Source organism: Poromitra crassiceps, assembly GCF_964638095.1.
Source record: "Poromitra crassiceps genome assembly, chromosome: 23".
NCBI classification, from domain to species: domain Eukaryota; kingdom Metazoa; phylum Chordata; class Actinopteri; order Beryciformes; family Melamphaidae; genus Poromitra; species Poromitra crassiceps.
This window is the reverse complement of record NC_139639.1, coordinates 3720681-3733947: the sequence shown is the minus strand read 5'-3', so window position 1 is coordinate 3733947 and position 13267 is coordinate 3720681. Positions and strand designations below refer to the sequence as shown.

Below are 13267 nucleotides of genomic sequence, written 5' to 3'. Positions count from 1 at the left end.
TCGGTGTAGGTTGACTCTGCTGTGCTGCATCTCATCAGAGGCTGTTGTTGCTGTGATGTCAAGGTCAAGTTCAAACTCACCGCAAGGCCCTCCTCAGCCAGAGAGCCAGGCAGCCGAGACAACTGGACCCCGTTCACACTCACAGCCTGCTCACAGCGCCCTGCTGTACCGCACCGCCACCTGTCGGCCGGCTGTGACGCTGCAGGCTAAGGAAGGAGGAATGACACCATTCTTGGTTGTGGAGCGCCCTCTTGTGTCTCTTTGATGTACGTACGTTCCCTTCTTTCGCCTGTAGTGATTCTTTTATAAAGAGCAAATCAGCACAAAATCACATATGGCAGAACAGTGTTGTTGCCTTGCTCTCTGTGGGTTTACAATTTCAAGCACGCCCCAATCAGTGATTTAGTGGTGATCTACCCTTTAAATGTTTATTTGTGCAATTTAGAAAATATGAATATCAAAACACTGTGTGTGTGTGTGTGTGTGTGTGTATGTACAGTATGTATGTATATAGACGGTTTTAACTTGACAACAAAAACATTCTAAATTGAACCCCCGCTCACTTCCTGTTGCAGTGTTTGCTATGGACATAAAAGAAAAAAAACATTCAAGTGCAGGACTGACCATTCCGTGAACCGTCTATACACACACACGTGTATATATATATGAAGAGTTCATTTGCAAAAACAGGTATCTCCGTTTGTATTCTTTATGGTTTCAAATTAGATATTGATGTATTTATATTGTAATTAATACATTTTTGGTACATTTTTACTATCAATCACAACTAAAACATTCGTCTGGTAATTTTCACATGCATTACCTAAAAATGTTTTGTATGTGCAGTCCAGAGAGTATCAAACAGGTGTTTAGTCATTTTAAGAATGGCGTCAACCTGTTTTTGCAAATGAACTCTTCATATATATATACAGTATATATAGGCTATAGGTGTGTGTGTGTGTGTGTGCAGGGGCGGACTGGGATTCTAATTCAGGCCGGGCATTAGATAGCAACCAGGCCCGGCCAATACGGGCCAAAAAATTTGGGCCATTTGAAGCCCAATTGGGGCTGTTTGAAGCCCGATTTGGGCCGTTTGAAGCCCGATTTGGGCCGTTTGAAGCCAGATTTGGGCCGTTTGAAGCCCAATTTGGGCCGAGTCCAATTTTACGATGAGATGCACCCACTTTAACCCTGAATAAAGTAATAAAACCACTAGTAAACCAGTAGGCAGCGCCTGGCCTGTTGTTCAGTGAGTGGCCTGACTGGGGGCACCAAAAAAAAAAAAAAAAAAAAAAGAAATTGCAGGCCAGGCCAGGCCAGGCCACCGGCATTTGCCCGACGTGCCCGATTATGCAGTCCGCACCTGTGTGTGTGTGTGTGTGAAATGCACATATAGGCTACATTCATTATTTAACTAGATTCACATTTATGTCATGTGATAGCACGGAAAGCACAGGACAGAGGCCAAGTCTTCACTAGGCCCAGATTGCTGCCGGAAGGCCCTTGTTGGTGGCCTGTACCCCAGGAGGGCTAGTAGCCGGCAGAAGTACACTCATGTCATACATATAGGCTACAGGCTACAAACTACAAACACATCCACATACAGTTGCACTCAAACACACGTACAAATGAGGATAATTTTCCATTCTTTAGGTTTCCAATGATTTCCTGTCGGATGGTATTGATTTGAGACAGCATCCCTACCTAAAGTCAACAGCAGCAGTAGCAACACAAGCAGGTACAGCTCATTCAGCGACACACAGAGATGTGAAATAACAAACCAATGATGAAACTAATCTCAATATCCAGATTTATTAGAGAATCTGAGATTTCAAAACTTTCCTAAAGTTACACCATCATCACTAAGGACTGAGCACAGAACATAGTATTAGTGTGAATACATTTGGTTGGCACAAATCACTATAATTTACAAAACAGTCTTTATATCATTGATGCATTGAAACAACAGCAAAATATGGGTTATTCTGCCAATACATTAACATTTCATGTCTGCGGGTATATGTGGGATTACCCAGAAATGTGGTTAAAACCAGTAGGTTTGCTTTTAAATTAGCGTGGACTACATTTTAGCCTATGTGAGCAAATAAAATCAGTATTTAGTATTCTTTATTATTAGGCCACTTTCAGGTTCTAAAGAAAATTCATACCTTTCTTTGTCTAAAAAAAATCATTTAAAAAACAAACATTTGCGCTTTGGCATTTATGATTGTCTGGGGGTTTTCTGGTTCTTAGGGGATTTGTTCTAAACAGCTGATTGGAGGCGCCTTCCTAAAAAGAAACCTTAGTGCACTTTGTGGCCCCAGTTCAATATCAAATGTCTAGCTAGCTGTCTAGCTAGCATAGCTATGTCTAACTATGTCTAGCTATTAGACTCTCCCACCACTCAACTCAAACAGGTGATATTTTGGAGCTTATCTTGTACCTATCATCTCTGCTCTACCAGGAAGGGAAGTCAACAGGTAAAGAACAAGGTCTTTTTGAGACCTTTTTGACGTTCTTCCCATTCCTCCTGTTGCCTTCAGGGGGATCATCACAGGCTGTGCTTGAATAAATGCCTACAACTGTGCACCCTTCCTAGCATCCTCAAAGTAATCCTAGAGGGGGCTGTTGGAATGGATCGGTCGAGTCACGTTTCTCTAACCTGCGAAGGCAGTTTATAAGCACAACGGTTATAAAATGCAGATACAAAAACAGGAGCTGAAGTAATACATTCAATCACAGACGTCTAAACCATCCGCCCAAACTTCAAACCACCCATTTGTTGTATCTGAAACATCAAACCGACAGAAGCAAGGCTACGAAATGGGAGCAACCTTCAAAAAGGTTAGTGAAAGTCGTTAAAAGTCATAGTAAAAAAAAGCATTACTATTCCTCACTAGGCACTTAAGTCAGTAGCAATTAAAAACACAGAGCAGCACTCCAACAACGCTCAACACGACAACCTAACGAGGTTTAGGACCAAGTTATCACTGATCCAATATCAGTTACACACACTTCCCCTCCTGCTACTAAAGGCAAGAAGTAAAGCTCACAAACTGATCCTAGAACATTAAACTGTGTCTACCTGAAGAAGACACAAGCATGCATACAGAGGAGACGGTGGACTGGTAGGAGGAGGAGAGCGTCACAAGACGAAACGCTCTGCAAAGCAACAAGGGGGAGAGGCAGATGGCTCTCCCCCCGTGAGGCTGAAAATGGTTCCTCCCACACAGTGTAAACTAGGCTGTGCCAGCCCTCCCGGGGGGGTGTGGAGTGTGGAGAGCCAAGAGCATCACAGTTCTCCTCCTTGTGCGGATATGAATAACAAGCCTGAACACGATGATCAGGTGTGCTTATTATCAGAACACTCCATGTATCCTGGTTCACTGGATACACTGCAGGAGCACAGTCACAACATCTCTCAACAGAAAGACAAGGTGGATGAGAGCAGATGGACTTAAAGGGACAGGTTGGGGGGGGGGGGGGGGGGGGGGGTTATTATCTTATTGGGTGGGTGTTTAATTAAAAGATGACAAAATATCACATGGCATACTTGTTTTTATAGTCTACATTTGGGATTAAGGGATGGGCAATATGGTTGAGATCAATGTCAGAAGGATTTTGTCTCTGTCTTGATCATTGTGTCATATCATCACGATATGATTCCACTGAAAGACAATGCATACAATAATATTTAATTATTGCCCGGCACTATTTGGGATTCTCAGTCCGGAGATGAAAGATGGTCCCGCCCCCTAATCCATTTGGATCTGCTGCACGTCGCCCAGCTGCTCAACCTGTGGAGTGAGTGCCTTAGCACAGGCATCCCCCATGATCCCGCCTGGGCATATCATGTATGGTCTCCCCCATCCTGCCTGGGCATATCATGTGTGGTCTAAATATAGCCCATCCTGCCTGGGCATAGCATGTACAGTATGGTCTAAATATAGCCCATCCCACCTGGGCATATCATGTATGGTCTAAATATAGCCCATCCCGCCTGGGCATATCATGTATGGTCTCCCCCATCCCGCCTGGGCATATAATGTTTCCTTAGCACAGGCATCCCCCATCCCACCTGGGCATATCATGTTGCCTTAGCACAGGCATCCCCCATCCTGCCTGGGCATATCATGCTTCCTTAGCACAGGCATCCCCCATCCTGCCTGGGCATATCATGTATGCTCTAAATATAGACACTATGCTCTCCAACGCCTATAGCCTGCATCAACAACACTGCGTGACATGTGACACTGTCTGGCATACTGCCAAAGGCAAACTGACGACCTTGTCGCTGTGTTTTGATTAGGGCTGGGCCATATATGGACAAAATTCAAATATCACAATATTTGGACCGCTATCTATCGATAGTTGCATGATGACTATTGGTGCTTTCATAAAATATTGACACAATGAGATTTTTGATAATCATCGGTAATGTGAATATAATGACTAATAATAACGGTGATGGCAAATATTAGAACAGTCATGGTCAGTTCAGAAAGTTACATCACTTGACTGTAATGTAGCCTTTGAAAGCAGGAAAAGACAACACTCACGTCAGTATTATGATATCCAAAATCTAAGACGATATCTAGTCTCATATTACAACATCAATATGATATTAATATATTGCCCAGCCCTAGTTTTGACACTGCTCCATATCGCACATTGATACCAATGTGAGAATTTTATGAGCGTTTTATGTGCAGAGGTAAAGTACAATACTGAGAAATAACACTTCAATGTGTTAAAATATGCTTATAACAGCATGACGAGCACCCATATGGTCACTACACTAGATGAGTGCACTTTTCCATTCCGTTAGTCCAGTTCGTTAGTCCATTAACAAAAACCTAATACCTGCTACAACTCTTTAATGTGTATTTTAAAGATAAAATCCACCCTAGCCAGATGTCAAAATAAATTATTTTTACGATATTGAACTGAACAATTCTTAATAAAACGGGTATGAATGACAATTAAAAGACGGGCGCCAGAGCTGCAAACGGAAGATGACAGTTGTGGACAAACCTCCGGTAACAAAGGTGATTTTATCGGTATGTGAGCACTCTTCATACCAGGGCTGTAGTCGAGAGACCACCTTGGTCGAGCCAATGTCTAAATCGAGTCATTGGTGAATTGAGCCTGATTTAAAACAATAATAATAATAATTAAAAAAAATAAAATACTATTAGGCTGGTTTCACACCGGCGACCCAAGCCTTGCCTATGCCTTGCCTTTACCCACGCTTTTTAATAGGCGTCCGTTTTAGTCAATGAGGCTGTGTACACCGGGCGCCTGAGCGTGAACCCTGCGTGTACCCACGCCTTGCCTGTGCCTTGCCGATTTTATCGAATAGGCGAGAGTTCTATTTTCACGCCGACAAGGCGCGTGCAGGCAGGCTTTTCTGTCAAGCCATGAAAGAAAAACGCGACAATATCCGTGGGAACTGGCAAAGTCAACTGAATTTCAAAATAAAATGGAGTTTCTACAACAGTATTGAGCAGAGAGAGAGAGCGAGAGAGAGATTGACGGGTGGCTATCACGTGGGGCTTTCTCCCTGTCGGCAAACAAATCTTCATGAGAGAGAATAGCGACCGAAGAAGCAAGATGGACAATGTTGTTGTGCCAGCACATATTCTTGCAAGATCACCTCTCTAAAATGTCCGACTATAGTCAGACCTGGTTATACATATCCAGCATCAATAGAACATTAAATATATCCGAATTATTTTACCTAGAGTAGAGGCTACCCATGACAATTCTGGACAACACGTGAAAAAATACAGTCGGGAGAGAGGAGAGGCGCTTGTGACTCGGCTCCAGGTTCGGCGTGCAAAAGGCGTGCGGTGTGATCGCAAAAGCGTGTAACAGGTTCACGCCCAGCTCGGCGTAGGCGTGGGTTGAGGCAAGGCAAGGCGTAGGTTGTCTGTGTGAAACCAGCCTTATGTATGTTAATTCATCTACGACGATACAAGACCGAGTCATATTCACTCCCGAGAACGATTCAAGTCAGAGACATATTAACGCAGTACCAATGAATGCAGTCGCTATAGGACTCTCTTGATTACGCGACAAACAAGAACGTTGGTTCTTTTGATTTCCAGCTTTGAGAGACAGGGCAAGATATTTTGTTATATTACGCTCAAATATTGATTTCAATTATGTTGAACTCGAGCAAAAATGCACCTTTCTAAGATAGTAGAAGTAACGTGAATTCTGTGTTTGGGTGGATTTTTTTTTGCTTGTCATGTCATACATACTAATATATGTAACGTAATCTATTCCGAAGCCGTCTTTACAATTACACATATATCCTTTGGTATAATTCAAACTAATTCAAACACAGCTAAACTAAAATCTCAAAAGGGGCATATTCTAGTCCGAAGAATCAAATCGAAAGTATCTCCGAAGTCGACGAGAAAGGAGTGTCTACATTGCATTGGAAGGTGTCAAGGTGCAGACACACTGCCGGGCCTGGGGCTCCACAGGGGGGCAGCATCGTTACCAGTTACGTGTACGTACACATATACACATTAAATCACTGAGCGTATTGCACTTTAGACGTACATGACGACCACGTGTGTGCAGGGAAAATCGGTAGTGTCTGCCACGCCTCACGGGGACCGATCGCCCCCACGTGCGCGCACCTAAAGCTGGTGAATAACATCAACACTCATCTCACGGAGCCAGCGTGTGTACGTTTTGCGTCCACCCAGTGGTTATACAACACTCCCGCAAGGCTCTTTTCACCTCTCTTCCTTGCCTTCTCAATGGGGGGGGGAGCGAATGGCGATCTGGGTTTCCCGCCCTCGGCCCTCCATTACCGAGCCGTGTAGCCCATCTGGTGCAGCTTCCTCAGGAGGATCTGCGTGAGGTCGAAGGTGGTGAAGCTGATGCCCACGGCGATGGGCCCTTTGACCCAGTTCATGCTCAGGCCTTTGTAGAGTCCGCGGACCACGCCCTCCTCGGCCACGATCTCGCGCATGGTGCCCAGGATGGTGCCGTACGTGTGGCCCGTGACGCCGGCCGTCTGCATGCGCCGCCGCACCACGTCCAGCGGGTACGACGCCGACTGACCGATGAGGCCGGCACACGCCCCGAAGGCCAGGCGCTCGTACGAGTACGGCTGATCACGCCCGCTTCGCTCTGCACGGGGAGGAGAAGAAGAATGTATGAGTGTACTTCAGTCATGAGTACGGTAACGCTGTAGTTAGACATCGTTAGCCTCATCATAGCATAATTGCCTAAGTCATATTTTAAGGTTTCAACTGTTGAAATATATGTATGTATTCTTTTTCCATTACTGTCTGAGCTTGTTCATATATATTGATAAAATTTAAAAGAAAATGTAAAAAAGAAAAGAAAAGAAGAAAAAACAAATTTTGTACATTTCTTTTTTTTTTACACTTTTTTTACGCACTTCCACAAAATATGACTAGGCAATTATGCTATGTGGCTAACGACATGCAATGTGGAGGGTAGGTGTGTGTGTGTGTGTGTGTGTGTGTGTGTGTGTGTGTATGTGTGTGTGCATGCGCGCGCGTGCGTGCGTGCATTACCTGCATGTAACTTTTTCAGTGTCTCGTAGGTAAAGAAGCTGAGGCCAGCGTAGGGCACGACACCCAGGATGGTGGGGGTAAAACCTCGATAGAGCGTCTTCAGGCCCTCTTCTCGAGAGATGCGCACAAACACGTGCATGATGTTACTGTACCTGAACACAAGAGGGACGAGAAGAAAGACTTCCTGTAACAGCACCACCAACATCATCATCATCATCATCATCATCATCATCATCATCGCTCCAGCATAAACCTGCAACCTGATCATTTCTGGAACTCAAGAGGTTTGCTTGCCCTTCACAACAGAAGATTGCCTTACATCTCCTTTGGTGTGACCGCCATCCTGGCTCGTACCATGTCCAGAGGGTAAGTCAGCATGGCTGCAGTGGTACCAGCCATAGAGCCGGCCAGTATCCGTGGCAACGGAGGCAGGACTCTGGGACACAAGAGGCAAAAACCAACAGATCAGCCTCACAACTTTTTCAATCAGTTAATTAGACGTCTTACTAGCGTGGTTAAAACCATCCTGACATGATGTCACATCCTGAACATGATGATGTCACATCCTGAACATGATGTCACATCCTGAACATGATGTCACATCCTGAACATGATGTCACATCCTGAACATGATGTCACATCCTGAACATGATGATGTCACATCCTGAACATGATGTCACAATATGTTTGGCTCCATGTATCAGTCTGAACTCCAAGCAATCGTCACTCACTTGCCCTGGAAGCCGTAGTAGCCTCCCAGCAGGTCCTTGTACTGCTCGTGGGCGCAGAACTGGATGGCAGCATATGGGATGACTCGCACCATGGTGGCGGAGTTGCCCCTCCACAAGCTGAAGAAGCCATCCTTCAGGTAGGTATGGTAGATCAACCTGTAGGCCTCCTGAGTTGCGCACGCAGACGCACACAAATACAAAAAACAAACACACACAGTTTGGATTGAGAAGCCATCTGCCTCAAAAACTCGGCTGAACAGAATTAGTCGTGTGAAATACACCTGTTCATGTGATGTATGCTCTGATGACGGTCTCGTAGACTGAAAGCTATAGATCTAAGGCCATGTTCAGACTAGGAGGCCAAATCGATTTGTGAACATGAATAACCTATTAATGATTCTGGACGCTTATGAGTCTCTGACGCTCCAAGTCTGATTTGTGTCACTTGTCCCAAACCACATATGGAGGTCTGGACACACAGATCCGACTTGAACACTTGCCGAAATCAGATTTGTGGCAGTGCGGACACACTCCCAAATCAGATTTGGGAAACCAATCAAGATAATGATGATTGACTTTAGCAGCAAATCAGATTTGCCTGTAATGTGAACATGGCCTAAGTGTCTTTTTCACTGTAGATTTAACTTGTAAAAACAGTGAAAACTAATTTTAAACACTTGGCTTATGCAGCAACTGTAGTGGATGTGAATGAGCCTTTCAATGAAAAGCAGTAACATTGTATCATGACATTTCTTTGTGAAATGGATGAAACTGACCTTGGCAGAGAATCTTGCTGAAGACACTGCAACAACAAAAGACACACATCAAAGATGAATGACAACGGGCTAAAAGGTGAGTCTGTGCAATGTGCTGCTCACGAATCCAATGATCTCCAATTCTCCCTTTCAGTATTATAATCAATATCCAGGTTGCACTGGCTACATTGAGAATGTCTGCAGTTTAAACTGAACTTGAAGTCTATATCTCATGTCGTCCCCATGGGTCATATTCCAACTTGCCTTGGAAGATGATTTTGGTTCTGTCCAATGGGGCGACAGCCGTCTTGGCCACAGCTCCTGCTAACGCTCCTGAGAGGAGGGAGTTGAGCACAGTCTGCTTCAGGTCCTGCACAGAGACGGAGGAAAGCCCACGTAGTGTTAACATCACCCATAAGAGTGCAACTAATGTACGAGTATAATTAATGTATAATTAATGTATTAAACCCTATTCACCATGTAAACAACAAACCACTAGGACTCGGTAGCTTGGGCTTGGTCAATGCCCCCAGGGTCAGTCAGGCTTTATTGGCTGGGCTACGAGCAAGAGTCGTCCAACCTCAGCAGGGAAGGATTTATGGCATCACTGACAATGTCACATGAATCATCAGTGATGTCATAAATCCTTATCACAGATGATGTCACCGTTTAATCACAGCCACACAAAAATCATTTGGATTTTATGACATCATTGATGATGTCACAATGTCTATGACCATTATCAGTTGTGAGATGGAAGGATTTTATATCACTGATGTCACATGATCTTTCTTTCTTTCGGAGGGGACAGATGTACGGACAGAGCCTCTATATCATTAAAACTGGGCTTACATAAGGATAATGGATGACATCTTACAATGCACACAGACTTACAGCTGGCTAGTTCAGCTCAGTTCATCTCTCCATCGCTCACTCTCACTCGCACACTCACACTCACACTCTCACACACACACACACACACACACACACACACACACACACACACACACACACACACACACACACACACACACACACACACACACACACACACACACACAATTGAGCTATGTGAATTCCTGGGCTAGGTGATCATCACAAAAACACAAGACATATGGTATGATTGTCAGATGATATTAAGTGTGGGACGGACGATCGTGTCAGTAAGATCTGACCTCAGAGCTCACTTTTTCTTGGGTGGGGGAGGCCAGTGGCAGCACTTCCCCCTGTGTGAGTGCTGCCCGTTGTTCCTGGACTCCAGTCCCCATCCCAGAGTGCTACACACAGCTGTCACTGTCCGCTCTCATGTACTCCAGCCACCAGGGGGCACCAACGCCAGCTGCTGTGAACTCAACAGTGAGGAGAGAGAGAGGGAGGGAGGGAGGGAGGGGGGGGGGTACGTTTTTACATTAAGTTAAGCATAAGTTAAATTTGCAGGATAAATATAAAACAAATGGGAAGTTTAGGTGGCCACGCCTCTACTCTGTTACTCTGATAATCGCCAGATGAATCTTGCACAGTTGTAGACTTGAAGTTTTGTTGGAAAAAATTATTATTGCAAATGTCATCTTGTAAAATTGGCATGTAATTAAGACCATTAGGCTTTGCATTCAGGAGTAACTATGCCCCCTCACTTGGTATTCAGTACCAAACTGCTAGAGTCCAGCCCTATTATGTTCACCAACAAGCAGCAGAAAAACTTGTAGTTTGGCATTTTCATTGCATTCTCCAGCAGTCCCATGTTAGCATGTGATGGACAATGGGGTGTTTATTAGACACTGTAGAATACAGTATATTACACGCCTCTAGCAAATAGCTATAAGGAGGAAAAAACAGTCGCCCTTCACCATCTGGCACACCCTTCAAGACTATAAAAAGACAGTGAGCAAAGTAGGGCTACGTTACACTCAAAAATATCCCTAGAAGGACAAAGTTGGTGACTTGTGGGTGAAAGGTTTCTGTCCACGTAAAGCTGAAAGAACAAAAGCAGTCTCTCTCTCTCTCTCACCCCCCCCCCCCCCCCCCCCCCACAGTACACCCACACACCTGAAAGCCAAGAGACAAGAGCAAACAGACTAACAGAGGGGCTGTTGAAAAGCTGGGTAGCCAGGGGCAACGTACTGGTATATCTACAACCAGGCCTCCAGCCAGACCCTGGGACAAGCACTTTACACCCCAACCCCTCAACCCCTCAACCTCTTCCCTCCCACCTCAGGACGTCCGCTCACTCTCAGCTCTCCCTCCTCAGCCCTCCCGACCTCTTTCCCCATGCATGCGTATCGTCTTACACAGCTCTTGTTCCTGGCCTGGCTGGTGGTATGCCTGTTTGCTGTCCTCAAGTTTAATGGCTGCAGTTGCAGTGAAGATTTTCACACTTCATGAAATCGACAACTAAACAGCTCTGCTGGGCACTCGCACAATGCAAGGCTCCAATGTCCACTTATGTATTGCACCACTGCCAGTGTTGGGCAAGTTACTTTCAAGATGTAATATACTACATATTACTAGTTACTTTCATTTGAAAGTAATAAGTTACTTTACAATATTACTGTCTGTGTAGAGTAACTCGTTACTTGTTACACTACTTTTGCATGACTTTCACCAAAATAACAGCAGTAGCAGAATGACATCGCCGCCCCGGAACCATCCCGAAAAATAATTTCAACCATCTTGAAATGAGTGTAAACCGTCCAAAATTCGAAATGTTGTCCTTTTCCCTTGTTGTCATCTATAGTGGTTATTTGCATAAAAACACACCATTTGGTTAGGAAATGATTGTATCTTTAAATATCTGCTTTGATTTTATTTTTTTTATACTCACTTTGTAACTTGTGTTACTTGACAAAGTAACTGGTATAACATTACTGAAATCTTATTGGTATAATAGGTATAATATATATGCTCAAAGTAATATATTACATGTAATGTTACTTTGTAATGAGTTACCCCCAACACTGACCACTGCTCGTGATCAGTGGTGGTGCTCGAAACATCACCTTGGTGCAATAGATAAGTGGACATTGGAGCCCTGCAGTGTGTTTATTTCATGATTTGCTCAGTTTCAGCTCAGCACTGGCACTAGGTTTGTATGTGCGTAGTACTACATACTCCTATTTTGAATATTTTATCTATTTATCTATTCCACAATATTCCATTCTAATGCTTTACAACAGCACTTGAAAGATGGACATTTGAATTTGAATTAATTGTGATTAATAAATATCTGTATAAATATCATGAAGAGTGAAAAATGTGGCCTAGTCAGTTTTGTGTCCTACTTTGTGGTCAAAAGGTGACCGTCATCTAGCTAGGTGACTAGTTTGGCCTTGCCTTTAAGGGTTATCTGCATGGTCATAAAATTATAGTGAGAAAATCCACTGCTACGACTGAGTGAAAGCATGACTTGCATCAAGTGCTTATTATTGTGTTAAGATATTTTCCAATTGTTTTCTAGGCAAAACCCAGGTTTGAAATGTAGGCTATGTACCAATAGACCCTTCTCGCGGGGACCATTTTGTGTCGAAAAGGCAGGGTAAACACAGGCGCAAGCAAAGCACTGAGGGTTTCAAACTTCCATGATTTGAATTTGGAAACCCTCACTAGTGCTTTGCTTGCACCAGTATTTATTCTGCCTTTTCGACACAAAATAGCCCCCGTGAAAAGGGTCTATTCTTAAAAATGGACTAGCCGATGCATCACATAGTAGGCTAATGTTTACACTGGCAGTGCTGTGACATTTAGCCTACTTCACACAGCACGCCTCAGCAGGAGCATTGCATAACCAGAGAGGGAGGTTAACTTTAGGTCGTGGTGTTTACAAGAGCTGGGCTAAGCTAACGTTAATCAATTTCAGGGCAACCGTCTGCTGACATTTTCATGAAATCACCATGCTTGCTTCACTAGCACACTGTTACTTACTAGCCTTGTTGTTAGCCACAACTTACCCACGACATTCCCACAACCCTTACCCAGCTAAGGTTAGCTGGTTAGTTGTCAATGGTAAACAATTTATATCTTACCTTACAAATGTCTGACAAACTCCCACACGGAGACTTTTCCTGCTTCGATGGTGCCAGCCACCCTCCACCGGTGCTATTTCTAATAGTCAGCAAGCTGTTTTAACATTAGCAGATTTTGCACACTGACACTAGCTACCGTAGCTAGCTATAGCTAATATTCATGTTTAGTCTCGTTGGTAGCGCTGTGGTTCCGAAAA

At 44.2% G+C, this 13267-nt stretch overlaps 1 protein-coding gene across 1 annotated transcript; it reads right to left on the bottom strand.

Annotated features, from left to right (window-relative positions):
- Positions 1 to 5591: 5591 nt before the first annotated feature.
- On the bottom strand, positions 5592 to 13167 carry slc25a42 (solute carrier family 25 member 42). Its single transcript, XM_083659668.1, has 8 exons — positions 13071 to 13167; positions 10227 to 10393; positions 9316 to 9421; positions 9073 to 9098; positions 8297 to 8463; positions 7885 to 8001; positions 7566 to 7717; positions 5592 to 7152 (listed from the first exon to the last, which is right to left on the bottom strand). Exons 2-8 carry the CDS (start codon positions 10317 to 10319, stop codon positions 6827 to 6829), a joined length of 987 nt encoding a protein of 328 aa, XP_083515794.1. The 5' UTR covers positions 10320 to 10393; positions 13071 to 13167; the 3' UTR covers positions 5592 to 6826.
- Between the last annotated feature and the right edge of the window lie 100 nt (positions 13168 to 13267).